The sequence below is a fragment of the Xiphophorus couchianus genome, chromosome 19 (genome assembly GCF_001444195.1).
Source record: "Xiphophorus couchianus chromosome 19, X_couchianus-1.0, whole genome shotgun sequence".
Taxonomy (NCBI): domain Eukaryota; kingdom Metazoa; phylum Chordata; class Actinopteri; order Cyprinodontiformes; family Poeciliidae; genus Xiphophorus; species Xiphophorus couchianus.
Genome location: NC_040246.1, coordinates 18,670,366 through 18,697,832, shown reverse-complemented (window position 1 = coordinate 18,697,832; position 27,467 = coordinate 18,670,366). Strand labels below are relative to the sequence as shown.

The window sequence follows — 27,467 nt, the reverse complement described above, 5'->3', positions numbered from 1 at the left end:
GACTGTTGACTTTTAATATCCAGCTTTTGGTAGAAAATAATAAATAATGCAAATGGAAATTATTGAGCTTGTTTAAATTTAATTTAATTAATTGCGACATGCCTAATTTACCACACTAGCTACTTTACTCAAACTCTCTTGCTATCCTTTTGAATTTCCCTCTGGCGCGCTCAGCCAGGCCGTTTGCCCTGTGGCCTGAGGAACAACGCGCCTTGCAGTGGGAGGAAGCCGAGCATTTCAATGCAAAAACAGACAGCAATAAGAGGGCTTGAGCAAAATACACCCACGGCTTGTGAGCACACGTGCACTCTCATCCTCTTTCTCTCCACTGCACACATATCGTGGAAGCTACAAAGCAGCTGACCTTACAACAAAGCTGTACACTGCACAGAGGAGAGTGAGGTGAAAGGATAGGAGAGGTGACAGCTCTTAGTCAGTTAGCAGCGTGCGACTAACTCTCACCGACAAAGTCTGTGTGACGGGAGCAGTGGGAGGACAAGACAATCACCGCACAACGGGAAAAGAAAAGAAGGAGAAAACAGTCCAGGACTGCAGCCGAAACTAAACATTTACCACCAAAAGAAGCAGGAGGAAGAGGTAACTTTGCTACCGTAGATTTATAGAAGCGCAACGCTGGAGGGTGCACCATGTGAACAGTTCATCTTTGCCAAGTCTCTCAAAAGCTTACAGCAGAGTCAGCAGTGCAGTTTTGTTTCACCAGTGAGTACAAATTTATTTTCTTTGAAATTTCAGTCTTATGTGCATGTGCAAACCTCTTCTGACGCCCTAAGGGCTCTGCTGTGTATTATTCAAAACACCACTATGCAGTTTTGATGAGGCTGACCTTGGACCCCGCAGGCGGTAACAGAAAGAGTCACACAGACAAATCTGGGACAAATCAGAGCGCCGTTTGACTTGAAGTGAAAACCGTCATCGAACCGATCAGACCAGAGGTCACATTGCTCATCTGTGTCAATATCATAAAAGATTTATCAAAGATTCACTCAAAATACTGAAATATAGCTACAGTACAGCTAGAATGGGTAACCGTATTGTCAACTAATTTAGTAATTGTTAACAGACACAAAAAAGGCCAACTGCTGAAATAACATATTTAGAGCAGTAATTAGGTCAAAATTGTACAAAAAATATATTTTTAATTTAAGATTAATAAAAAAGCTTCTTTGTCTGTAAATAAGTTCCTCCTCAAGTGGTATAGTTTTAATTTCGCCTGGTTGAAATTTTGTGGAAATAAAAACTTTATTAAGCCCCTTTTTTTTGCCTTATCAGTTAATCCAAAAAATTTATCAACTATTTAGCCCCACATTGTATTAATGTTAAGTCAAGGAGAATGGGCTTTTCGCAAGCTGATGTTAGAAGTTCTTTTTTAGCTGCAGATGAATCCTTTGCTACAAATAATCAAGCATACACTAAATTAATTACATTTTAGCCAATAAAATATGTTTTATTTAAAACAGGAATTGAATTAATTGTTTAGTGCATTTCTAATACAGCTCTAATATTGCATAAAATAAGTTTAAGTGGTAAAATGAACAATCTGCAGAATGTGGAAGAATTTTTAAATCCGATTAATAGTCAAACATAACTGATAGAATAATCTATTACTAAAATAATTTAGCTGCAGCCATGCATTTTAAAAATTCTAATCCAATTAAAAAATACTTTATCCCAAAGAAAAATTTAATAAAATAATAAAAATAATAAGAGCTTCAATAAAATAAAATAAAATAAAAACCCAATTTTAGACATTTTTTCTATGGAAAAGCACTTTACATGCAACAAAATTTTATTGTTAAAAGTAATTACTTTATATTGAAGACAGATTAATTCTCATTTCCTCAGTTTTCAGGGCCTATCAGCATAAAGAGCAATGCCTCTGTTCGGCTGGATGAAATGGCCGAATCAAACGAGAGCACAGACTCGATCACCAAGCAGAGCGGAGCCTGCGCCCGGCCATATGTTGCTCACAGAGCTGCTGTGGCACGTGGAGGAACGAGAACGTCTGGCGAAACAACTGGAGCGGGAGAACAGGCTGGCCCACAGCGCCCTGGGTCTCCGCTGGTTCCAGAAATACCCCAAACTACGAACCCTCGTGTCATCGTCAGAGCTACACCAGCTGGAGTTCCTCTGCTCACAGGTTCCACCCGTCGACACAGCCGCAGTCGTCTCAAGGTTGTTTTCTTGTTTTTATGTCAACAATATTCAGCTTCAACTATATCAGCACAATTTAGAGCCAAGGTCAGCCCTCAGATTGCACATTTCCCCTTAGACACTTGAATTTCAGAATGGTCGGCGTTTTTCAAAATGGCCACCGTTTTTGAGCCTTTTAAACCAAGTATTGGCATAAATTACCTATTTTCATGTCATGGACTAACTTTATGTCACATCGTATGTTTTTCACTTTATTCATCCTATTCATACGACTGTAAAGTAATAAGTAGCAAAATTGGATGCCAAAAATGTGAGACTTTGCTGTTTGTAAGTCTCACACTGGTCGTCAACTGGAAGGAGATAAAGATGTGAGACACAGACCAAAAGGCAGTTGTCTTAATGGTTAGCGTTAGCTTTTGCTAATTCTTTGCTGTGTTTAGCAGTTTAGCGTAAACTTCTGCTATTTTTTAATGATTTAGCACAAGGTTTTGCTAATTTTTTTGCATGTAGTGGTTCAGCAAAATTTCTGCTAATTGTTTCGCATAAACATCCATAATTTTTTTTTGTACTTAGTGGTTTAGCGTAAACTTGTGCTAGTGTTTTTTTTGTATGTTTAGCGCTTTAGTACAAGCTTCTGCTAATTGTTTTGTATGTTTAATAGTGCAGCATAAACTTAAGCAAATTTTCTCATGTGTATTTAGGAGCTTAGCACAAGCTGGTGTGTGGCGTAGACCTCTGCTAATTCTTTTGTTTGTTTAGCGATTTAGCATTTGGTTCTACAATTTTTTTGCTTGCTTAATGGTTTACGTTAGCATAGCCAAGACTCTTGTTTGGTGAATTAGTGGTTGTGTACCTAACCTTTTGGTTAGCTGTGCCCATTATAACAACAATGACGGCCACTTTGAAAAAATGTCCACCAGAAAAAGGAAACAAGATCAAAAAAATGTACATGATTTTTCCGGTTCCAAATATGTAGACTATAATTTGACACCAAACGCAATACTACAAATGCCAATAGTGCAAAAAAAAAAAATACAATTCCATGGCAACCATCTTGATAAAAAATATATGTATCAGTAAATATTATTTCTATGACTAATTATGTATGATTTTTCTCAAAAATATTTATGATAAATATTTGCAAATCTAATAGAATTTTTTTTCCCCTTGACCATCTTGAATTTTTCAGTAACATATTTTTCATAAAAGCAAGCAAGTTATGTTCTTGTGTCCACATGTAAAAGATCTTACTGAAATACTCAATTATCTGCTGAACTGGACGATTAATTAGAGTTTAATATGTGAACATGAAAGGTCTGAAAGGCTTCATGTGGCGTGACTAGAAGGGTTTCCCCTCAGTTTTTAGCTAGAAAGGGGAAAAATTATGAAGAGCACATGGCTGAGCAGCGCTGTGACCCACTTATCACACAAAACAACTCACAGCCGGGTCATTAATGTGCGCTTATATAACCAAAACATTAAAAAAAAAATAGAAATAGCACTACTGAGATGTTTCTGTGGCCTTTTTATGAATCTGTCCCATCTTAAAAATGCCATTCTTCAGACAGTGTGTAGGGATATAACTTAAAAATAAAATCTCCCAGATCCAATTTTGCTGTAATGCTATAATTATTTTCTTGCATTCTTTACTAGAAAAGAAAATTACAAATGACAGAAAATATTTTCAAAAAGTGGTTTTGATTTCTATCATCCCTTCTGTGAGTTGTTCATTTAGGACCAGGCTACAATTTATTTTGTTTAAATACAAGAATATAGCCATAATAAAGAAGGTTTTACCAGAAGAACGTCACAAAATTACAAACAGTTGTTTTGATGAGAAAAAAAAGCTTGAACAGAATTATCTTGATCTGATATGAGTCAGTCCGTGTGGTATTTTCTTCAAAATAGACAATTATTTGCTCAATTGTTTCAAAATCCTGCTACTTCTAATTAGATGCCGATATGTTAAAAGATTAAAAGTTTCCGTATTTGTAAAACTTACACCAAAGTATAACTTCAAAAGATGCTCTATATTTCTATTTTTTTATTATTTTAAGTGGAGTTCTTTTAAGACTACTACTTCATTCTCCTAATATAATATTACCAGAATAATGTCATAATCAGTGTATTTTCATATTATTTTGATTTTATTCTGATAAGACTTTATTTGTGTAATATTATAACTTTATTCTCACAATATAAAACAAATATTAAATCGTAGTCCGGTCCTAATACTGCATTGTAGAACAGAAGCTGTAAAACATATTTCTCAAACAAGATGGCGGCCCGGCATGTGCAGACATCACTTCAAAATATGGAAACCCAAGAAATGCATTGGTACGAAAAAAATCCAGATTTTCCAAAAAATTTTATCTTCAATAACAAAACTGATTTATGAAAAAAGAAGGTAAAAACCATAATAACTAGAGGCATTAACTACATACTGATTGAAATAAATGGTAAAATAAAATGTCATTGTTACTAAATTTTAACAGGTTTCGCGAAGTGATCACCACCAACGACGTACAACCCTGGGAGCTGGCGACCGTCTTCAAGCACATCCTGATCAACTTCCTCAACCAAAGACAATATATTGAAGAAGAAGGTCTATCAATGGAGGTCTGGAGCAGCCAGTACAAGAAGCAGGGCTCGGTCACTCCCATAATGCCCCAGGGTGGAAGTCATGAAAGGGAAGAGATCCCAACGGTCTCTGGGTATGTGGATCGGGCTATGCGCCACCCAAGTTCGTTCACACCCAGCAGGATCTGGGATCTTCCGTACTACTACCCCGGGCCTCTGAGACCCAAAGGAGAGAGTACAACACTGTGAGAAGATACAACCCAGTGTGGAGAAATGTGAAAATGTTCTGTGATATGCCAAGGATCATTTCTGTGAAAGATATTTCTCCCCCAACAACTGGTTTAGGTTCTACTGAAAACCCCTCGTTTGAGTTTGTATTGTACCAGAGGGCTGTAGCAATCCTGTAGTAACTGAGGATAGGTTTGTAAATATGAAGAAAAGACTTTCATTATTAACGTTTGAGATTTTTTCTGTCTCTGTAGTTTTTAATGATGCAAGAAATACAAAAAGTCACACCATTTTCCTCTAAACATTTTTTTAAATCTCCAGGGTCTCGCTTTCATTATCCAACATACCGCAATGACGTAGGACTGGACAATAAATCAATAACGTATATCAGGATAGACAAGTGATCAATATCAATAGATAATGCATCTGATAAAATATTCAATACATAGAATATTCACTGAACTGCACAGCATTCTGGGAGATGTAGGCAGAGGACAGCCTTTAGTCTCTCAGCCTTTCGCAGCTTGGTGGAATCAACTAACTCACTCACTTTTTGGTTACCTAGCAACTCTCATTCTTTGGTTACCTAGCAACAACCTCTTGAGTAACTTGCACAGCAGCAGTTTCAGGTTTCACCACCGTGCCTCAAAACTGCTTAAAAGTGTGGAGTGAAAACTGTGCATAAAAGAGGAAAGGTCATCGGTTTGATAGTATTTCATATATTTACAACTAAAAACCGATCAATAATTTTCAACAATCATTGATACAGACTGATGTGAAAGTCTAATATGGTGATAGGTTTTTCCAGCCCTGCAATAAATCATTAAAAAAATATTTAGTTTAGGCTGTCATGTCAGTGTAGCTGCTTTGTAATACCATTTTAAATTAAAATTTCATGTCCAAGTCTGTTGCAATAATCATTATATCAAATACTCTCATGGTAGATTAAAATGAGCTCGATAATTTCCATTCTGATAGATATTTTTTGAATCTCTTGTTTAGAGATATCAGAATCCATTTTATTTATGGTTTTGGTTGTGTATGGTTTTTATTTTTTGTTTTGTGTTGTAGAGTTGTTGTTTTTTTTGGCTTTTTAAAATGTCTTCCAGTTGCAGTGTGGAGAGTTCTGTACAAAATTAAAGTTTATAAGGGCAAACTTCCACTTTTATTATATTCCTATTATATTAGTTGAAAATGGTCCCAAAACAATATTATTGTTAATCGTGATAATTTCTTGGACAGTTTATCATCCAGCATAATTTGTTATTGTGTCAAGTCGCAAAAAGCTTGATTTCCTTTGACACCATTGACAAAGGAAGCAGGGCTCGGTCACATATTATAAGACTATAAAATGTTTATTTATGTTGATCCTAGACAGAATCATCAGGAATAAAAATGCAATTTTTAAAATTTATGTTCTTTATGACAAAACTATGCTTTGGACCTTTGGTTTATTTCCAATTAAATTCAGAACTTCCTTGTGAAAACCCATGCCACATAGAAAAGTTAACTTATGCTGTACTATAAGGAAATACGGCTATGTGACAACAATAATTATCCACAAGCAGGAAGCTGCTTGTAGTTATTTTGGCTCAATCGGGAGTCACAAGTACCAGTCAAGGGAAAAACTCTCACAAATCTCTAGAAAGGTACAATAAACGTTCATTTTAATGATCAAAATTCACTTCTCAAACAGTTTTAAATATCTATAAACCAAAAACCATCTGATATGATGAGCGACCACTAGATTTCAGCAGGAGCATGTATATCTTCATTATAAAAGTAAAAGATTTTTCTAACAAGCATAGTTTAATGAAGCAATATGAACTCTGTCGCACATTTCATAATTTTTACAAAATAGTAATTATTTGCAGGAACTTTAAAAAAATTTTTATTATGCTCGGGTTTACGGTTTATTACATATTTCAAGGTGAGCTGAGGGGCACAAATTAATCCAGAATTTGGGATGTTAATTAGATATTTCTGGTTTCATTACAAATATTTTAATGGTTTCGCAAATCAAGTTATATTTCTTTTAACACTTTTTTACCAACATCGCTAATCCACGTTCGTTAGTTTAAACGTGAAACCATACATTTTATGCTACAAGCTGTAAATTTAGAGGACAAACAAATATATAATTTATAGTTAGACGTTGAACCATGAGCGGACTTGCCATTTACGTTTAACAAATAAATTTTAAAAAGCGGTCGTCCACTGGCTGTTAATGCTTTGAACAGAGTGCTAGGCTGCTGCCGAGTTACCGTCCGCAATATCCCGGCACATAAAGGAAAAAAGTGTAGGAAATATTGGTGGGGACTGTCCCCTTCATGCTAGAGTTGGTGTGGACATGTTTACACCAGTCTTTCAGGAAGCTACGCCTATTCTTTCTAACTCAACTGGAAGCACAGTAGTTTCTGAAACCGCCGAACCAGACCATGTGCAGATAGCTAGCTAGCTAATGCTACCACCAATTAAGCATAAAAAGTTCGTTGCGCATTTTAATAATTTTTCTACCTGGTTTCTGCCGGAGTAGAATTTTCGGTTTTGGTCTCTTTGAGGTTCAGTGTAGCGAGTGTGGTCCCTGATGTGAACCACTTGGAAATCTGTTCCCCTGTAAAGGTTGGCTTCATGGTGGAAGCGGCCGGTCACTCGCCAAGTTCAGCGCCAGAGAGACAGGACGGATCCAAGACGACTGACGTCATCGCGCAAGTTCAGGTTCGAGTTGCTAAGCAACAGATCTGGGTTTAGATCGGTTGCCAACCGATTTATTTTCTTCCTTTAATAAGGAGAAAAATAACATGATGCGCAGTTTGAATTGATTAATTTTAGATATTTGGTAAATAGTGATTACAAGCCTATATAACACTGGATCCGCGACTTTTTTCCTCCTAACTTTAAGATGTTTTTCCGGTAAGGATTGCTTCTTATTTTCGATATTATGACTATTTTCTTAGGCTGCACAGTGGAGCAGTTGGTAGCACTGTTGCCTTGCAGCAAGAAGGTCCTGGGTTCGATTCCCGGCCTGGGGTCTTTCTGCATGCAGTTTGCATGTTCTCCCTGTGCATGCCTGGGTTCTCTCCGGGTACTCCGGCTTCCTCCCACAGTCCAAAACCATGACTGTTAGGTTAATTGGTCTCTCTAAATTTTCCCTAGGTGTGAGTGTGTGTGCATGGTTGTTTGTCTCTGTCTCTGTGTTGCCCTGCGACAGACTGGCGACCTGTCCAGGGTGGAGATAGGCACCAGCACCTTCCGACCCCACTAGGGACAAGGATGTTAGAAAATGGCTGGATGGACTGTATTCTTGTATTCAACAAAAATAAACAAAAGGAATTCTCGTACCCTGGCCCTAATAATCCATCATACAACTCACAATAGGGTTGATTGAATTAAATAAATATATATATTATTTTTAAGCTGTACCGCCTATCACTGTGGCAAATTACGGAATGGAAGCCATCTTAGAACTGTCCCCTTTTTCAGATGCAGAAAGAACCACTTAATCTTCTATAGAACCCACCTAGCATAGGTTTTTCTTGCAATTTCTCTTTTTTTCAACTAAATCAAAAGATTGCAAGAAGTTGTACACAAAATTTAATGATTAAAAAAAACAGTTCACAAAGATGAAACATACTGGCTGTACATCTTAATATGATAGAACAATAAAATGTTAATTACTGAGGAGATCTGTTGACCATTACAGCACCAGACAACAGTATTTAAACATTTGAAACATCAATAGATGTGCCTGAGAAAAAAAGTGACCAAAATAAACCCAACATGTTTCTATGACAGCTTGTTTCTCTGCAGGATATTGGGGATACAAGTTTATTTCTGCCAGAATTTAGTAAGAAGATAGCTACCACAACTGGAATCACAAAGTTGGATAAAAAAATATATAATTTGATTTGAAAACTTTAAGTCGAGACTTCACATCATGTCCGGCGGCAGGATCGCAGAGTCGTCTCGCATCAGGCTGATCTCCGTTCTGAGTTTTTCATTTTCCTTCAAAACAAAAGCAGTAATTTTGTTGATGCTTTCGTATTTTATCCCACCAAAACTTACATAACAAGAAAGTTTACCTCATGTAGTCTAGTATTGTCCTTTTTCAGTTTGACCAGGTATTCAATCCTCTGTTTGTGGTTCTTATGTCCGACGAGTTTTCCGTTCTCCTCTGAGAGTTTTTCATTCTGCCTACGCAGAACCTCGTTCTCCTGTCAGAAACAGATTTTACGTAATCAGTGATGTTTCTGCTGGTCTTTATGGAAGAAGATATGAGAACACTAATACTTTAAATATTCCCTTCCTCAACATCATCAGTAAAAATCAAATAAGAGCATTTTGATGTGGTGGTTCATTTATGTTTTTGTCTTTTATGCTTGTCAGATAGAGAAACCTACGGAAGACGATTAAGGCCATCGAGGGAAAAAAAATTTAAACTTTTTTTCTCAGAATTTTGACTTTAATCTTCTAACATAAATCAGAATTCGGGAAAAAAAAATTCTGAGAAAAAATTATTCTGAGGAAATTGAGAGGGGAAAAAATAATTCTGGGGGAAACAGAATCCTGAGAACAAAATTATTGAGGAAAAAAGAATTATTGAGGAAAAGGTGAGAATTCTGAAGGGGGAAAAAAATTCTGAATTGTGAGAAAAAATTGTGAGAAAAAAAAAGAATTCTGGGGAAACAGAATTCCGAGAGAAAAAAAAGAAATGAGGAAAAGAATTCTGGGGGAAAAAAGAATTCTGGGGAAAAGGTCAGAATTCTGAGAAAAAAATTATGAAGAACAAAAGAATTCTGGGGAAAAAAGAATTATTGAGGAAAAGGTCAGAATTCTGAGGAAACAAAAGAATTCTGTGAAAAAAAATTATGAAGAACAAAAGAATTCTGGGGAAACAAAAGAATTCTGGGAAAAAAAATTCAACGTGTATTTTTATTTTTTACAGTTTTGCCTTAATTACTGCTTTGAGTATGTTGTTCTTTCAGAAAATTACATTTATTTTTTTGAGTCTATGTCCGCCGTGAAACAATTCATTGATTACCAAATTAATTGACGATTATTGGAATAACTGATTCATTCCGATTAATCATTTCAGTCATATTCAGTAGTGTTACCAGCAGGGTGCCAGTCATTGTGCATGGCCTCGTGAATTTCCACTGTTTTGTCTTCAAACTGATCTCTGGTTCTTACCTGGAGGAGTTTCTCCTCGTCGTGAACCCTCAGGTTTAGTTCTCTCAGCTCCAAGCAGCGGTTCCTCAGCTCAGTCGTTAACTCTTGAATGCAAGTCTGAGACTGAGCAAAGGAAGATTCTTGCTCCTGCAATCTAAGTAACAGAAACGAAAAACAAACCTGGTCAAACATCGAGCATCGTCAAAATATTAAAGTAAAGTCAGGATTCCTTTCACAAATTACTCAGCGCTTACTTTCTTTGAGCAGCAGACAGCCTCTGCAATATTTGGTTCTGGAACAGAAAAATCGTGTTATAAATAAGTCACAATAAATCAATTAATATCATCATAAATTAAAATCAGCTCAATAGTTTTATCAAATAAACAGGCGGCTCTGCTTATTTTCCCTGTCTGAAAACAGTCGTTAATAATTTTGAAGGCTGATTTTGTGTACAGAAATTTCATAATCCATTTTACTTATTCAATAATATTCCCACAGTGAAATTCAGGAACTTTTCAAGCATTTTCAAGGTAAGTTTTCAAACTTTTCCAGCACCACATTGGAGATAAAAACAATCCAAACAAACTAAAAACAAGACAGTTTCATTTCACTTTTATATATGATATGATTTATTACTGCTATAAATATTTTTTGTGGTCGTAACCAAGATAAACTAAAATATGACGCGTTTATATTTTGAAATGTGGTCAGAGAACAAAAAATTCCCCCAAATTTAATAACTTTAATGTATAAAATTCAATATGATCAGTAAATCATTCAGCCATTAGGACTAATAAATACTCACCACATTGAAACAATCAAACTAATCGTGTAGAGGAAAAGGCAAATTTTCAAAACATGAAAAGAAAGTAAAAACAATCTCTATAAAAAGTTATCTTTACGTTCTCTGTCATTTAGGTAATAGAAATAATTTTGGTAATTCTAAGTAACCTAAAACAAGAAAAGTTCAGTCTGATTTATCTTCAGAGTGAGAAACAAAATGAGTCTGTGTATTTTTATTATGTGTTTAAAAATATCTGGCTTCATCTGCAAATAAACTTTTCCAAATTTAGGGTTTTAATAAAATGTTAGATTGTATTTTATTACAAAACCATTCAGCTCTTCAAGGACTTTGTTTGAAAATCAAACCTTGAAAATACTTAACTGAAATTAAATATTTTCAAGGATTTCAAGCACCTGTAGTGTTGGGTAAATTGTATTATTAGTATTATCAAATATTTGTTGTATTATGTAGCCTTGTAGTTACATTTAGATAATGTTTCTGTGTGTTCATTAATTCTGATTTCTTCCTAATCCCTCCTTGGAAGAGGGAGGTGACAGATATTCTCAGCAGGACTCCCTGTGAAGTGGAGGTGTTAGTTGTTCCCAGCTGAGTTTTACAACCCTGGAGGAAACTCTGCTTTGTTCTTTGTGCTACAAAGCCGTTGCTTTGAAGCTATACAACGTGTCCCATTCGACGCCGTGCCTGGAGCAAGAAGGATTTAGATTGTAGATAACATGTGTTTAGTTAGTGATTGTTATTTAGCACTGCAACTAAAATGCTTTGACCCCACCCTTTTAGAGTTGCAGTGCTCTCTGTGATAGGGACTCTGAAATCAATAAAACAGAGGAGCGAGAGATGTGTTTTCAGAGCGGTAGGAGATTTGTAACTGAAAGCATATCTCTGTCTGCTCTCCTCGCGAGAACAAAGAATTTAACTCTCTTGTCTTTCCTGTGTTTGTTTAAAATGGTCTCTAATAGGTATTTAGACCTGACATGTACGTACCTTGTTTATTCTTTCAGTTATGTGAAGGTTTTTATTTCTGTTTTATTTATTGTTTCTGTTTATTCTTTTAGACATTGAAAACTGTCTCAAAATGGCAATAATATCGTTTATCGCAATAATTTCTGGGACAATTTATCTTGAAGCAAAATGTGTAATTGTGAGTGAATAAAGATCCAGACCTTTTCTGCTTTCTCCTCCTCCAGCTGCTTCAGCACAGCCTGCCGAAGGTCTTCACCCAAATCCTCACTGAAAAAACAGGAAGATGTTGTTTAGTTCCTCTGATAAAAGGTGAATAATGGTGAATGTATTCAGTGAAGAAAGCCAACCTATTTTTATTTCCAGTCGGAGTTAGCTGGCGCTCCTTGGTGTAAAACTTTTCAAGCAAACCTTGGATCTCCATTCGAACTATTTCTTTCTCTCTCAGCTCCTCCTGGAGAAATGCACAATATGAATATTGATAGTATTAAAATTCAACCATGATATAAATACATTCACATGGTCAGAAGCTGAAAGGGTAAACTATAAGTAATTTTTTTTTAAAGTAGGTACAGAAATAATTTTGTTTGCACCTTGAGTCTTTGGATCTCCTCGTTTTTGGCGCTCCTCTCACCGTTCAACTCGGCTAGAAGAAGCTCCATGGTCATCATGGAGGATCGCCGGTTCTCCAGCTCTCGCTCCTGGCTCTCCAACACTTCGGTCAGATCTCTGTTAAAGCTCCCAAAACCACAGGGAGTCTGAAGCATGGAAAGCAAAACTTTCAGGAACTGAAATGTCAGACTTTAAGACCATTATCGTGACTAAAATGTACAAACTTCATCCATCCAACCGGCAATAAATGTGCGCTTAGCAAAAGAGCTAGCTAGTAATAGCTTATTAGCATATAGTTAGCGGTAGCCTCAACCACCACAGAATGTAATGAAGATGTCTGAGTGCACCTCAAACTTTTGCCTGACAGAGAAGTTACGCAAGAAAAAAATGTACAAAGAATATACAATTAAATAGTTCTGCCACGATAACATTAAAGACCTGTTATTAACATATCAAAAGCTAACTTACTTTTTTATAATGAATTTAACACATTTAAAGGCCTTAATTTTAGATTAGGGCTCAAATGATTAATTGAATTGATCATGATTAATCAGATTAATCTAAATATTTGCGATTAATCAATTATTGAAATAACTGTCAACTAATTCAGTAATTAATCGCTAACTGTAATATACTGAAGTTAATATGCTAAAAGATCAGAATATCCATAACAATAATTGAGCCAAAATTGCACAAATAATAATAATCTTATTTTGTAGATAAGATTTTAAAAAAACTTTATAAATTTGTTCTACCAAGTGGTATAGTTAAATCCTCACCTGGTTAAAATTCTGTCCAAAACAAAAACTCCTATTAAACATCTGTTGCTGTCCAATTATTAATTGGTTATTGCAAAATTTAGTCAAGTAAAATGCAAATAATAAAACATTCATTAAAGGAATGCTGTTATTTAAAAAGGAACATAATATAATTATAAGGAATGTAATTATTTGTTTATTTGTATCTTTTAATGTATTTCTAATATTGTATAAAAAAAAGCTTAGTGGTTAAATGAAAAATCTGCAGAATATGTACATTTTGTTATCCAATGAATCGATTAATCATCTGAAAATTGTGGCTTTAGTAATTACCAATTATTAAATCTATTATTTTAGTACTTGATTAAATAATAGTTGCATTACTATTTTAGATATATGAATATAAGACTTTGTAAGGATGTGCAGACAACCTGAAGATGCATACGCTTCATCAGCGTATCTATTGGGATGTTAGCGATATAACCAAAAACAAAGAGTTTTTACCCTATTTACTGATTTAGGTGTGACCGTCGCCTCAGTGGGTCTGAATCCTCCATTTCTGACCGTTTTCTCAACAGCCTCTTGCTGTTGTTGCACCTGGTAAGAAAAACATTGTGGTGTTTTGAGTCAATCATGACCTTTTTTGTTTGTCCTGTAATAAAAAGGTTAACAAATAAAGTTTACCGTCTGCTCTAGATTCTTTATGATGAGCTCTTTTTGTGCTGCTTGCTCCTGTGCTGCATTCAGGAGGCTTTGCTGCTCACCGCAGACCTTCGTGAGTCTCTCAACCTCCTCAGTAGCATAAGTTATTTCTTCCTGCAACACCTCAACCTACAAAAAAAAATACAAACTTAAGCAACTGTATTAAACAGAAAATAATTATTAAATAAGAACAAAACAGTGCTGCTTGTCACAGGCGAAGGTAAAGGGAAACTTTCACCAGGTTAAAAGTAAGGCTGGGCGATAAATCGATTTTATCGATTGATGAAATTTTTGATTTTTAAAGATTTATTATTTTGAAAATTAGTCTTTTGTAGGGTTAATAACTCTTTTGGTCTCCATAATTTAGAGTGATGTCAGCAGGTCCAAGGCGGCCATCTTGTTTTATAAGCGTCTTTTACAGCGTTTTTTATTTATTTGGACTTTGAATTCAAGTCAACTCTACGAAAAAATATAAGGGTACGTGTTTTTTATAGCAAGAATAAAGTCTCATAATTACAAAAATACAATCATAGATATACGAGAATAATTTCATATGATGATAAAGTCAAAATAACGAGAAATTAATATTACCAGAATAAAATAAAAAAGTTGTAATGTAAATAAATAATAAAAGTTAATAATCCAAGCGGTTTTGTTTTTTTTATATTAGAAAATCTTTTTTCACATAATTTTAAGACTTTCTTCTGGTAAAATTGCATCTTTATTCTGCTAAATTATGATAATTTATTATCATAATTAAACAGAAATTCTCACATCCTGACTTTAATAGTCTGTCATACAACTCACAGAAAGGATGACTGAAGTAAAACTTACTTTTGAAAATATTTTCAGTCATCTGTAATTTCTTTATTAGAAACAAAAACAGCAAAAAACAATCAATTAAAATCAGAAATTGGCTCTAGTTTGAAAGAAATCTAAGATTTTATTTTTAAGCCGTATCACCCAGCCCTACTTTGCCTCATTAGAGTGAAATGTGTGCGTAAGGCAGATTTCCGAGAGTAAACTTTGCTTCACGCACATTAACAGAATTATAATCTCAGTAGATTACCTCTATCTTGTTGGACGCCATCTTTTTCTCCATAGTTTCTTTCAGTTCACCGATTTCAACCTGCATCTTCTGGTTCTGCTCTCTCATGTTGTCCCTTTCACAGCAGGCAGAATTATACTTAGCCTGGAATAGATTTAATTATCACATTAATTTAATAAAAACTGCCAGAAAAAGCAGTGAAACAATGAAAACTGATTATCTAAAAAGAGGAAGAGCACCATCAGGTCTTCAATGTCTCCAGACAGATGGACGATGTTTTCCTCCTTGTGGCTCAGCTCGGCACGAAGATCTCTGGTTTGGTTCATGAGGTCTAACAGGACATCCTGATGAAGAGCACAGAGACGTATTCGGACACGCAGCAGACATACAGATATCGCATTTTACAGCAGAAGAATTCGGTTTACTTTGTCGTGTTTAATCTCCTGCTCCAAGCTGGTAATCTTTCCGTTTGCAGAGGTCAGATTCTGCTCCAGATCAGCAAGTTTGGATGACTTAAAAACAAAAAAGATGAATTAAAACTGTGGATTATTCTTAAGCCAAATATGTGTTGTTTGCAAACTCTTATTTTGACCAACCAGGTTTTGATTTTGTAGCGTTAAATCTGAGCCTTGTTTTATGAGCTGTGTGTTCTGCTCCATGGTTTCAACCAGTTCCCTGAAGAAAAAGAAACATTCGACATGTTGGTGTTTGAGTCATAGTAATAAAAATAAACACTGAAATTTAAATACTCAAGAGTCAGAAGCTCACTTCGATGTGTTTTCTTTGTTTTCCTTCACTTGCGACATCAGACTGCTGGTGCGCTGCAGCTCAGCTTGCAGCAAATTATTCAAATCCTTCAACAAAAGGGAAAAACCATCAGGAACAGAACAAGAGCTGTGACTAACAATTATATTAGTATTCTATAAATCAATCATTCTGGTGATTGATCAATTAATTAGAGACATTTTTCACTGAAGTAATAAAAATAAAAAGGTAATTCTGTCTCTTTTTAAAATAAGAAGATAGACATTTTATTGAAAAACGTGATTCCTTTAGTGAACACTTAATCAACTGTAGCATCTGCTGCAGCTAAAAATAAAACTTTTAACATCAGAATGTGAAAAGCTCAATCCTTTTTGCTTGACTCAACAATACACAGCAGGAATAATTTGTTTATTTTTGAATTAAGCAAGTATAGCAAAAGGTGCTTAAAAGGAGATTTTTTTTGTTTTTAATGAATTTGCATGTTGTGTAGAACATGTTTAAAGAGCTCTTTTTTTATCTTAAATGCAAAATGCAAATATTTTTTGTGCAATTTAGGCTTATTTATTGCTCTGATTGTGTTCTTTCAGCAAATGGCTGAATTTCTTCAGTCTATATACTCAAGTTAACAATTAATCAATTGCCAAATTAGTTGATGATTATTTCAATAATCGATAAATCACGATTAATTTGATTAATCGTTCCGGCCCTGAACAAAACATGACTGGATTTCAGAAAGATTGTTGTAAAGTTGAGAGTTTCCATTACCAGGATCTCCGCTTTGAGCTGGTCAACCTCTTTCTGCCTGTCGCGCAGCTCCTGTCGCGCCTGATCAGCATCAAACTTGGCCTCAGCCTGCAGCTGGTCGAAGGAATCCTGCAGAGTTCGGTGCTGTTCCAGAAGCTGCTCCCACTCCAGTCTGGAAAAAGGATGCAGCAACTTTTAGCACATAAACACATGAGAGCAGAGAGCACATCGAGCTTCGGCTTACTGGACTTTGTCGAGTTGGAGCTGGGTGCTGATCAGGTTGCTGGAGAGCCGACTCATCTCTTGCTGATGCTCACTCTGAGTTTCTCTGAGCCCTTTCTTCACCGAGGTCAGCTCCTTGTCGGACGACTGCAGGACCAAACGCAGATCTTGGACCTCGCTCCTCAGAACTGAAAGTCAGAGAGGAAGCCATCCTGAGCTGAAGTCAAAGCCAGGGGTTCTGCAGGTTTCACCAACTCAAATTTAAGACTTTTAAAGACCTTTTTAAAACCATTATGAATGGAATTTAAGACCTATTTCTCCAAAGAAGTGTACAAACAATAAACTTGCACTTACCCATGACGGGCGCAAAAAAGCTAGCTAGCTAGCAAAGGTTTATTAGCAGCTAGTTAGCGGTAGCCGCAACTGTCTCGAGTCACAGAATGCAATAAAGATGTCTGCAATTTGCCTGACAGAAAAGTCCGGTGAGAAATAAACAAGAATACAATTGAATGTAGGATTAAATAGTTCTGTCATGACAAAAATTAAGACCTGTAATTAACATCTTTAAGGCTGGTTTACTTTAAGAGCTTAAGATATTTTAAGGCCTCGTTTTACGTACCGTACATGGATTTAAAATTTTTAAGACCACAATGAATTCAATTTAAGACCTATTTCTCCAAAGCAATTTACAAACTTTGTCCAACAAACTAGCAATAAATATGCACAAACGTGCTGGAGTTCCGCTTGGGTTGCTAGGTAACAGGCTGGGCTTCACTGGGGTTGCTAGATAACAGGGCAGTCCCTGCTGATTTGTGACGATACATTCTGAAAGCTTGTGAAACGGCTCATTTTCCAGACACCAAAAACCATAAACTTATTGCCAAAAACCTAGTTTTTTTTAAGCACTTAGGCTGCTTTTAGAAGCAGTTGAGACCCAAACTGAAATATAAAAACATGCAAAATGTGAATTTTGCATAATATGTCCCCTTTAATTTATTTTTGAGGAGATAAGATATTTTACAGCTTTAGTTTTAGACTTTTTAAGCCTCACCGTCTGCAGCTTGTTGTTCAGACTGAAGGCTCTGCTGCAGGGCGTTAACCGTTTCCTGAAAGCTGAGCTGATCTTTGCTCCTACTGGCTCGTTCTGCATGAAGTTGCTGCAGAGGATGCATGTCAGACATGATTTAGAGACACAAAACAAAATTTAAATAACTTCAGGTGTGACTCTTACCTCCCCTTTCTGGCGTGACTCCTGAGAAATCACAGCGATCTGCTCCTCCAGCTTTGCAATTTGCTTCAACAACTTGCTGTTATTCATCTCCTCCTCATTTAACTGTGTTTGGACACGACTCACTTGATCCTGGATGACAAACATTTAAAGGTTAAAGGAGGAGCTCTGACTGCTGCATGTAAAAGACAACCTGCGTTAGCGCACCTGAACGTGACGCAGCTCTTCTGTCAGGGCCATCTCCGTCATGTCTGACGGAGGCTGCTCAGACCAGATGTCTTCTCTGTCGTTTTCAATCCCGTTCAAATGTTCTGGACTGGAGAGCGGAATGAGCCGTGACCGCAGGTTGTATGCTTTAGTGGGCGTGGTAAGAATCTAATAAAAAAAAAAAATAATAATTTTAAAAGATGTTTTAAAGACGACACACAGATTTGGCTACAATATTTTCCAATATTTCACTTAGATAGCATGTCTGATGAGAAGAATCATGAAGTCGAAAACAGATTTTTACATGAATTAAAATATATTTTCTTACTGTCTGACAATTTTTTTTTCTCCATATTTGCTCAATACAAAAAAAGGTTACTTAGTTACATATTTTTAGTTTTGTTGAATCTGGACATTCTACAAATTTTTCATTAAAATATTAGAGCCTTTTAATGCAATATTAGAAATACAAGATGAAAACAAACAAATAATGAACAAATTTGCCAAAAATGCAATAAAATAATATTCCTTTAGTGTTTGTTTGATTATTTGCAGCTAAAAAAATATCCTAACATGTAAAAAGCTCAACTTATCAATACAGTTTATTGATCATTTTGTGGTGATTATTTTTTCGATTAATTAATTATTGGATCGCAAGAAGTGATAAATACAAGGTTGTTTTTACAGAAGTTGAACTGGGTGAGGGGGAGAACATGTTTACAGATAAAGAGGTTTTGTTGTTTGTTTTTTATATCTAATCTGATTTTATCTTTTTTTGGATTAGCAACTGCTCTTGCTGTGTTGTTCTTTTAGTAAGTTCACTTATTTGAGTCTGTGTACACCAGTTAATGATAAATTGGCTACTATATTAGTTGATTATTTTAATAATAAATTGTTTTGACCCTTTTCAGCCAGTATCTTGGACTGATTCACACACTCCCATCCTGTTTATTCTTTTATACGACTGTTAAACATTCCTCTTTCTGGCATTTAGCAAACGCTAAACCTAACTGACATAAAACAGGACAATTTTAGTCTGATTTAATGCCAGACAATGGGACACACAGCTATGTTTCTTCTGATAAAGTGAATGTAAACATTTGGTTTCAGCCATGTCTCTACATACTCACCTTTATTGTTTCTACATGAATCCTGTTGAGCTCAGAGACTTCGTGCTTTTTGCATGCATGAGTGGCTTCCAAAATGTTTTCCAGGTGCCTGTTGGACTTCTCCAGGTATCTTTTGTCAGACTGCAGCTGAGACAGCTGTTTCCTAAAAACACAAACCTCTGAGTCAAACAATGAACAACTCACAGGATTCATAAGTGAAATAAATCATTTCCAAGGCAGAACATCTGCAAATAGAGTCAAAAGATGCTGACTTCTGCATTTAATTACAATATAAAAGTGAAATAATATTTCTCAGTTTATTTTGTAGTTGACAGCAGAATACTGAGTGTAAAATTAAGAGTTTATGTTTGTGAAAAACATAAAACGCAAAGAAACCAAGAAAAATAAATCTATTCTCAGACTTTATTCTGCTACAGATATTATTGATGAGGATTCAACATTAAGCTCATGAAAAGTTCCTTTTTAAAAACAACTGAGATTTAAATACCAGACAATAGTAACACTTATTAATTTATATTATTTGTGAGTTAAATATATTTTTATCCATTTTACTAATATCAATTGTCACTCCAAAAAAGGATTTCTGATTTAACTCGTTTTTAAAATACATGCATCTACTTTGTTTTCTACTTCAATATAAAACTACAATTAATATCAAAATGTTCGCTGCAAAGCTGGTTAGTTTTTTGATTGCTCCTTCATGTAGCACCTCGTCTGAATCAGCCCTATAAGGGTAAAACTTAAGAAGTTCGTCGGTTGCTTATATTTTAGAACAGAATCGCATTAAGTGCAGTTTTCATCTGGCAACCGACTCCGCTTCGACCGTTTCTCTTCCCTATTCTGGACGCCATCTTTGTTTCTGTCAACAGCTCCACTTAAGAATGATCAGGGCGCCCTCTGTTGGACACAGGCCAAACTACAACAAGAAAAGGTCTAAGCACCCGGTATTAATTAATTAAATGGAATTAATTTTAATATAAAAAAACATTAATCGACAATTAATTGTAAATTTGTTAATTCTATTCTTAATAAATACACTTTTTTCAGATCTTGTTTGTCAGTAAAGATTAGTGGGTACACTGTAATCTTTCTTTACATTTGTAATTGACTAGTTTTATAAACTGTCTTTGTGCTTTCATTTTCTAATTAATTTAATTTATTACTTACTTCGTGATATCTTTGTACTCCTCAAAAGCCTGCAGGACAGCTGTGAGGTCCGACTGTTTCTGCAGCAGTTTAGCGTTCAGCTTTTCGATCGTGGCTGCAGACGCAGAATCTGTCGCAGACGAAGTTGAAGCGGCCGTAGAAGCTGTGGAGGAGCAGCAGGTGATTAATAAAACTGGATATAAACAATATTCTCCAAGATATCTGATGCCAAGAGTTTTACCTTCTGTGAGTTTTTCTGACTCCAGCGCCTTTCGAAAGGCTTCCTCCAAATCCGCTGCAACTTGAGTGGAAACTTCTTCACATTTAATCACAGATTCAAGAGATCGCAGCAGACGGTTCTCTTCCCTGAGGCTGTAATTCTCTGCTGCGTATCGAGTCATCTTTGGATGATGGTCAACCTTAAAAGCAACAATCTTTTAGATAATGAAATTATCCACATTAATCCGTATGGGAGAACACTAAAATCTGATTTTTACCTGATCACCTAAGATCTTAACCTCTTTTTTCAGCTGGTCAAGCAAAGCCTGAAACTCGGCGTCCGTCGTTGAGCTTTCTCCCGCCTTCAGCTTCTTCTCCAGACGGGAGATGTGGTCTTCTCTGAACCTGATGATCATTCTGCTGGAGTGGATGAACTTGTCTTTCTGGGTCCAGGCCTCCTCCAGCTGAGCTACCTTCTTGAGCAGGATCTGATAAACGGTAAATGAAGCCGTCAGAACTCGCAGCCCAACAGCTTCCCAAAGTAAATTAAAATCCCTTCACCTTCTTCTCCTCGTTTTGCTTCTTCCACAGACGCACAGCAGCCATGTACTTCCCTTTATACAAAACATCCTGCTGATTTTCAACTGAAGGACCTGGAAGGAGTTTAAGAACCAAAACCCAGTAAGGCTTGAGTGGCATCAATTTGTAAGAACATTTGATTATTAAAATATTAAAACGATTAATCTGATTAATCAATTATCAAAATAATCATCAACTAAATTAGTAATCAATTGTTACCTATTGTATACAGATTCAGGTTATTTGCTGAAAACAATAACATATTCAGAGCAGTAATTAAGCCAAAACTGTACAAAAATAATCCCTACATTTTGTATTTAAAATAAAAATGTAAAAAAACATTTCTGTAAATATGTTATAAACAGAATTCCTCAAGTGGCAAAGTTTTAGCTTAAGGAATGTGTGTTATTGGATTTTAAGCAAAATTTATTTCTGATTCTCATTTAAAAATGATATTGAATTATTTATTTTAATTTTTAATGTATTTTTCATACAAAAATCCGCAGAAAGTGCCAGTTTTCTTATCTGATTAATTGACTAATCATCAGAATAATCAATTACTAAAATAATAATTATTGCAGCTCTAATGCATTTTAAGAAACAAAAGATTAAACCTTTCAAAACTCAATTTTTTTTTAAAAACTAGTGATAACTAAAAATAAAAGCCAACAAACTGTTTTCAGTCTTTTATTATGAGGTTTTTGTGCCATAAACCAATTAGTTTTATTTTGGAAGGGGCTACTTGTCCCTATGAAGTCAGACATTATAAGCAATGAGAGATCTGAACACATACATTAATATAAGAAAAATATGGACACCCCATTAAATGTTCAATTCTTGACCAGGAAATGTTCTTGTATTATTGCATTTTTAAATTTTTAATCTCTGAAAGACAAAATGGCTCAATTGCACCCAAACAAAAAGATCTGACCTAATAGTTGGTGTTAATCAGGCTCTGATTTCATACTTTTGAGTATTGACTTTGAAATTGTTGCTTGTGAAGTTCCTACTTGGAAGGATGCGATTTATTTGCATGTTTTTACCCATGAAAGGCTGAGGTCCTCTTGGTGCATAGTCTCCTGTTGAAGAGGTCAGAGCCTGAGCAAGCTGCTCCTTCAGCTTCTTCACTTCAGCCTGTAACTGCTTCACATTCCCCTGTGTGTCCTCATTAATAACAGCCTGCAGGAAACAAGAATCCCGAAAACGCTTTAACAAAACCACCGAAAGGTCTGTAGAGTTATGAGAGAAGGAATGATGAAACACCTTGTTCTTGATCAGCTTTGCTCTCTGGGCAAACTGCAACGTGGACAACGTTTCTCCAAAACACTTTGAACCAGGGTGAACATTAGCTATGATGTAGGTCTTTGCATTTCCTCCAAGAGAATCCTGAAATAATAAAAAGAAATGTAAACAGATACCATCCTATATGATCATTGAGAACTAGGGATGCAAACAATTAATGTTTTTTTTAATTTAAATTAGTTAAAATCAATTAACTAATAACGTTCGCTTATATATTTTTAGTGTTGTAGTTTGGCCGCCATTCGGCAGAGGGCGCCGCTGGTCATCCTTAAGCGGAGCCGTTTACACAGAAACAAAGATGGCGGCGTGGTCGTTATGAAAGCCTAACGGTCGAAACAGAGTCTGGTTTGGAATGCAAAATGCACTTTAAGCGGTTTAATTTTGAAATATAAACACTCGACGAACTTCTTAAGTTATCACCTTAGTAGCATTTTTATGGTAAATTAAATAGCAGCGTCAACTTGGCATTAAAAAAACTACTGATGTGCTACGATGACAGAGAAGCGGAGGGGTGACGCAGAAAATTTGAAACATTAAGGAAAAAACACGATGCTAATAAACGCGGTTGATTTAATGGAGCAAAGTTTTATCATTTCTCCAACCGCAACTACATACGGTAGTTCTGTTGACGTGGGATTAACTGTTTCACATATTTTATTATTTTAAACTTTTATTTGCCACTCAGCAACTTACAAGGTTTTCTTTTTGTTATATTTTATAACAAAAAGTTAGTCCAGTAATGTGAGAAAAACACAATTTTTGTTTAGTCAGTATTTAATACAGCTGACACAACATAATATTCTAATTTATTTACTTTAATTCAGCTTATTATTTAGCTCTTCATGTTATGGAAATACAGAAGTTTCCTGGTAGAGATGAAAACTTAGGTTTTTAAGAAAATGTCCACTTATCAATTAATCATTAGTTGATTTATAACTTTAGATTAACTCATTAATAGATAACTTGCATCCCTATAGAGAACGCAACACTACAGATGCCTACTTTGAGGAGGAAGGTGAGTTTAGAGTCCCTGTAGCAGATGTGTCTGCTCTTTCCGTTGGACACATCCACCAGGGCCATGATGACCTGACCCAGGCACATGAGGGAGCGATTGATGCTGCTGGCCTCCTGCAGAAGAGGACCAGACGCCATTACAAACGAGATTTAAAAAATAACAACCAGGAGACGATTATCCGACAGAAAGCTGCACCTTGAGTCTGGACCCTTCAGCGTGGGTGTCTTTCTGTCTCTCAGATCCGGCCAGATCCACCAGGTTGAGCTGAGAACGTCGGATGTTCACCACCTCGTTGCGGTACTCCTTGGACTCCAGCGTCATGGTGAACACGGCGTGAGATCTGGAGGACTCGCGGTTCATGGAGGTGGAGGCCACACGCCGGTTTCTCCAGCCCATAGAAAGAACCTGCAGGATTTCAGAAGCAACGCAGGCTTTTTATCCTCCCCAAATAGTAACATTTACATTTTATGGTAAATTAAATAAATACAGAAATGTGGAGCCTATATGACTGCATTTAAATTTTTTTTTTTTAGAACTATCTGTTTTTTGTTTGTAAAAACAGAAATGAACTACATAAAACAAACAAAGGTCAAAGAGATTAACTATATAAGTGTAGCATTATGTGAAACTACAAATGAACATTACAAAAGCTTGAGACAGTGAATAAAGTGGCATCCTCTCTAAATGTTTTATTCTTCATTATAAATTATGTTTACTATGTTTTTCCCATTTATTCCAGAATTTGAAAAGTAAGTTAATCTCTAAATTGACTCTGAATGTTATTTTTTCCAGAATTTGAAACATCTGATACTATCTGAACACATTCTTGGGCGGTTGGTTATTTTTCTACAATCCGGCTTTTTTGTCATTTCCTTTTTTTACAACAGCATTCACCTATTTATTGCATTTCATGAGTTTTGCAGAAAATAGTTTTGAAATGTGGTGGAATGATTAACTGCTTTGTTTACAATATTTTGGGGGAATTAAATCCCCTGAATATTTGATAATAATGAACAACTTTTAATTGTAGCGGTTTAATCTTCCTTCTTGTTAATGAACTTGAAGCTTTACTGTAACCTGATTACTGTCGATGTTGTAATCTGTCCTACCTGATAAGCTTCAGCTGCTGAGTTAACAAACTTCTCCACGGCTCCTTCGACAAACACGCCTTTCTTAATGTTCTCCCTGAGGAAAAGGCTGGCAGACGCTGAATCCAGCAGGTCGTAGATCTGTTCGTTGTAGATCTCAATAAACGAACATTTGCAAAGGAAACTCTTGGATTTTCCAGACTGTTTTAGAGGAGAATAAAGAGCAACGATAAGTAGAAACAATCAGATAAATAGACAGTGCTATGAAAAGTGCCTTGATTTGGATTTTTTATTCCTTTAATAAATTAAATCAACTTTTGCAAACTGCTTTTTGTATACACTTGTGTTATCTTTGAGATTAAAAACTGTTTAATCTAATCCGGAACATTTAACTGAGAAAAAAAAAAAGTTACGCTTGTTCAGATTTCTTCTTCCTGGGTGTTACTACTCACTGTTTCCACTTCTCTGTCAATAAGAAAAAACAGATACTCGAAACTTCGCGGTATGACCCCCCTCAGCTCGTCTGTGAAGTTGTCCAGCTCAGATGGACCTGCAACCAGAGGAAGACAGGTGTGACTTTGGTTCTGTCTGATGTTTCAGTGCAAATAGCGACGGCAGAAAATACACACCGAGCATGGTGAATGTTTTTCCTGAGCCTGTTTGTCCGCTGCAGAAGCAAAACAGGAATCTCATCAACAGCTGAATTGAGGCATTACATGCAGAACTACATGTTTTATTATTTCATAAAGTAAATCATATAATACTTACTAAGCAAATATAGTCCCGTTATATCCATTCATGCAAGACTCAACTATATTTTTGGCCACACTGGTGAAAACAGAATCCTGTTGCAGAATAAAAAACAAACATTAAAGATGTAGATTTATCCTTTATGTTTATGATAAACTGACTAAACATCCCAGACCTGAGATGTGTCCATGTCGGCCACATGGTCGTAGATGAAGGTCCGTGGTTCTGGCTTTGAGAGCAGACGGATGGTGTTGGGTGAGCTGACGTTCAGACACAGACTCTGAGCCCCATCTGTGGTCAGTCCAGTACCCTGGGTCAGAGGTCGCACTCGTACAAAGACTTTGATGGAGTCGCTGTCCCCACTGCAATGCAACAAAATAACAGAGAATCATCCAACGGGCTGGCTGAGCTGCAGAATAGGGTTAACAAGTGAACATTTGATGCTGAGTTGTTTGAATTAGAATCTCTTAGCTGCACTAATTTTTTTTAAAGTGATCACAGAACACTGAATTTCTGTATTTTTTCTCCACAAAAATAAAATTATACACTCAGGCTCAATACGGGTGACAACTATTTGAAGACGATTTATTCTGCATATCCTACTGATGCTTAATTGGACCGAGTCAAGCATCTTATTTCAAACTAGGCCTGTGCAATATGGCTTAAAAATAATAAATAATAATCTCTTCTTTAAAAGAAATTACAAATAAAAAAAAGTATGTTCAACAACTTGCTTTAATTTCAATCATTCCTTCTGGGAATTTAGTATGAACACAAACAAAAATAATCAAAAACAAAACAAAGTGCCCAAAAAGGAGTAGATAGAAAATTTATTCTCACTACCCAATATTTAACATTAAATTAAAAGTATAAAGATGTATTTTCTTTTACATATTTGATACTATTCAGTTCAAATAAACTTCTACAAAAACACTTCATGACTCAGCTCCACACGTTCATTCCAGCTGGATTACTATACATATTGATATATTCCGTTTGTAAGTTCATATAGGTAGATTTTGTTCTTTCTCTGCACGTCTGTAAAAATAAAGAGCTGTATCTGAGTCGTGTCCTGAGCATTTATTACCTGGCAGCAAGAAGAGTTGAATCTCCAGATCCTGAAATGACAAAAGAAAAAATGAAGTCAGTCATATTAAATATTTCCCAAGTCAAGCCAATGAGGAGTTACAACAGATATCCGTGGAATCAGTCAGAAATATTACAAAACTTGTTTAAAACACACAAGTTTTAAGCTAGCAGTGGATTTAACTGCAGTACCGATACTAACAGAGACGAACATTACTATCCAGGTGAGCTAACCGAAAAGAAGGTTTCGAACTCCAATCTTACCTTTTCCGCCGGAACTCATTGTAGCAAACGTTAATAAACCCACACAGAGTGAACCGTATGTTTGTCTTCAAAGTATCTGGAACTACAAAACTACAAGACTTTAGCTAACATTGTTTACATCCTTCAAAATTGGCGGGCGGACTCGCTCGTCTTCTTCTTCTTCTTCTTCTTCTTCTTTAGATTTTAACGGCAGCTTGCATCCATTTACGTTGCACTACTGCCCTCTATTGACTCCTACCATCTACACCTCAAATTCTCTTAAAAATCCCAGTGTTACTCGCTCGTCTTTCTCTTTCGTCGTCGCTATGTACAATCCAGCTGATTGGTGCGCCACTGCCCCCTACTGGCCTCATTTATATTTTTAAAAAGAAAACAATGCAACAGGAAACACTTCACAAAAAATATAATGTAATTTAACTTGTATAACTGAGCAGATTAAAGGAGATGTTAAATTAAAAGAGAGCTTTAAATAAATTGTATTTTGGTACAACACTTCCTTACAAAGTTATTTTACTTTAAAAAGTGTTGAAGTAAATAATTATTACCGTATATTTAACCCTTAACAAATGAACCAACTTTTAACTTTTATCATATTTAAGGTGAAATGCCTTTTGATCTAGTTCTGAAACTCCTTTCAAAAAATATTCATAACGTTTCAAGGGAAAAAAAAAATTTGTTTTGCTCACAAATC

At 35.8% G+C, this 27,467-nt stretch overlaps 3 protein-coding genes across 3 annotated transcripts in view; 1 reads left to right on the top strand and 2 right to left on the bottom strand.

Moving 5' to 3' along the window:
* tdrd9 (tudor domain containing 9) overlaps positions 1 to 7,640 on the bottom strand; it is a 36,231-nt gene extending 28,591 nt beyond the window's left edge. Inside the window, exon 1 of the mRNA XM_028000247.1 lies at positions 7,498 to 7,640. Coding sequence (XP_027856048.1) covers positions 7,498 to 7,613 — 116 coding nt within the window. The 5' untranslated portion in view covers positions 7,614 to 7,640. The remainder of the gene's footprint in view (positions 1 to 7,497) is intronic.
* rd3l (RD3 like) lies at positions 273 to 5,423 on the top strand. Its single transcript, XM_028000251.1, has 3 exons — positions 273 to 720; positions 1,864 to 2,193; positions 4,668 to 5,423. The coding sequence occupies exons 2-3, from the start codon at positions 1,892 to 1,894 to the stop codon at positions 4,999 to 5,001; spliced, it is 636 nt and encodes a 211-aa protein (XP_027856052.1). The 5' UTR covers positions 273 to 720; positions 1,864 to 1,891; the 3' UTR covers positions 5,002 to 5,423.
* A 916-nt stretch (positions 7,641 to 8,556) lies between the features above and the next one.
* Positions 8,557 to 27,035, bottom strand: kif15 (kinesin family member 15). The gene is made up of 35 exons (XM_028000246.1): positions 26,777 to 27,035; positions 26,514 to 26,544; positions 25,602 to 25,788; positions 25,445 to 25,521; positions 25,306 to 25,343; positions 25,129 to 25,226; positions 24,698 to 24,877; positions 23,784 to 23,993; positions 23,576 to 23,701; positions 22,535 to 22,657; positions 22,315 to 22,450; positions 21,254 to 21,345; positions 20,971 to 21,180; positions 20,715 to 20,892; positions 20,495 to 20,636; positions 19,328 to 19,469; positions 18,198 to 18,365; positions 17,994 to 18,122; positions 17,814 to 17,919; positions 16,785 to 16,950; positions 16,562 to 16,712; positions 15,800 to 15,885; positions 15,628 to 15,706; positions 15,457 to 15,543; positions 15,271 to 15,375; positions 15,053 to 15,175; positions 13,966 to 14,112; positions 13,786 to 13,878; positions 12,505 to 12,669; positions 12,262 to 12,365; positions 12,115 to 12,181; positions 10,404 to 10,441; positions 10,171 to 10,303; positions 9,063 to 9,194; positions 8,557 to 8,985 (listed from the first exon to the last, which is right to left on the bottom strand). Exons 1-35 carry the CDS (start codon positions 26,793 to 26,795, stop codon positions 8,911 to 8,913), a joined length of 4,143 nt encoding a protein of 1,380 aa, XP_027856047.1. The 5' UTR covers positions 26,796 to 27,035; the 3' UTR covers positions 8,557 to 8,910.
* Between the last annotated feature and the right edge of the window lie 432 nt (positions 27,036 to 27,467).

Coding starts and splice junctions, on each gene's coding strand:
- rd3l (XM_028000251.1), top strand. CDS start 1,892: ATGCCTCTGTTCGGCTGGATGAAATGGCCGAATCAAACGAGAGCACAG. Junction 2,194..4,667: donor ACAGCCGCAGTCGTCTCAAG/GTTGTTTTCTTG, acceptor AAATTTTAACAG/GTTTCGCGAAGTGATCACCA.
- kif15 (XM_028000246.1), bottom strand. Junction 15,707..15,799: donor AACAAAGAAAACACATCGAA/GTGAGCTTCTGA, acceptor CTTTTTCTTCAG/GGAACTGGTTGAAACCATGG. Junction 14,113..15,052: donor TGGCGTCCAACAAGATAGAG/GTAATCTACTGA, acceptor TTTTTTTTGTAG/GTTGAGGTGTTGCAGGAAGA.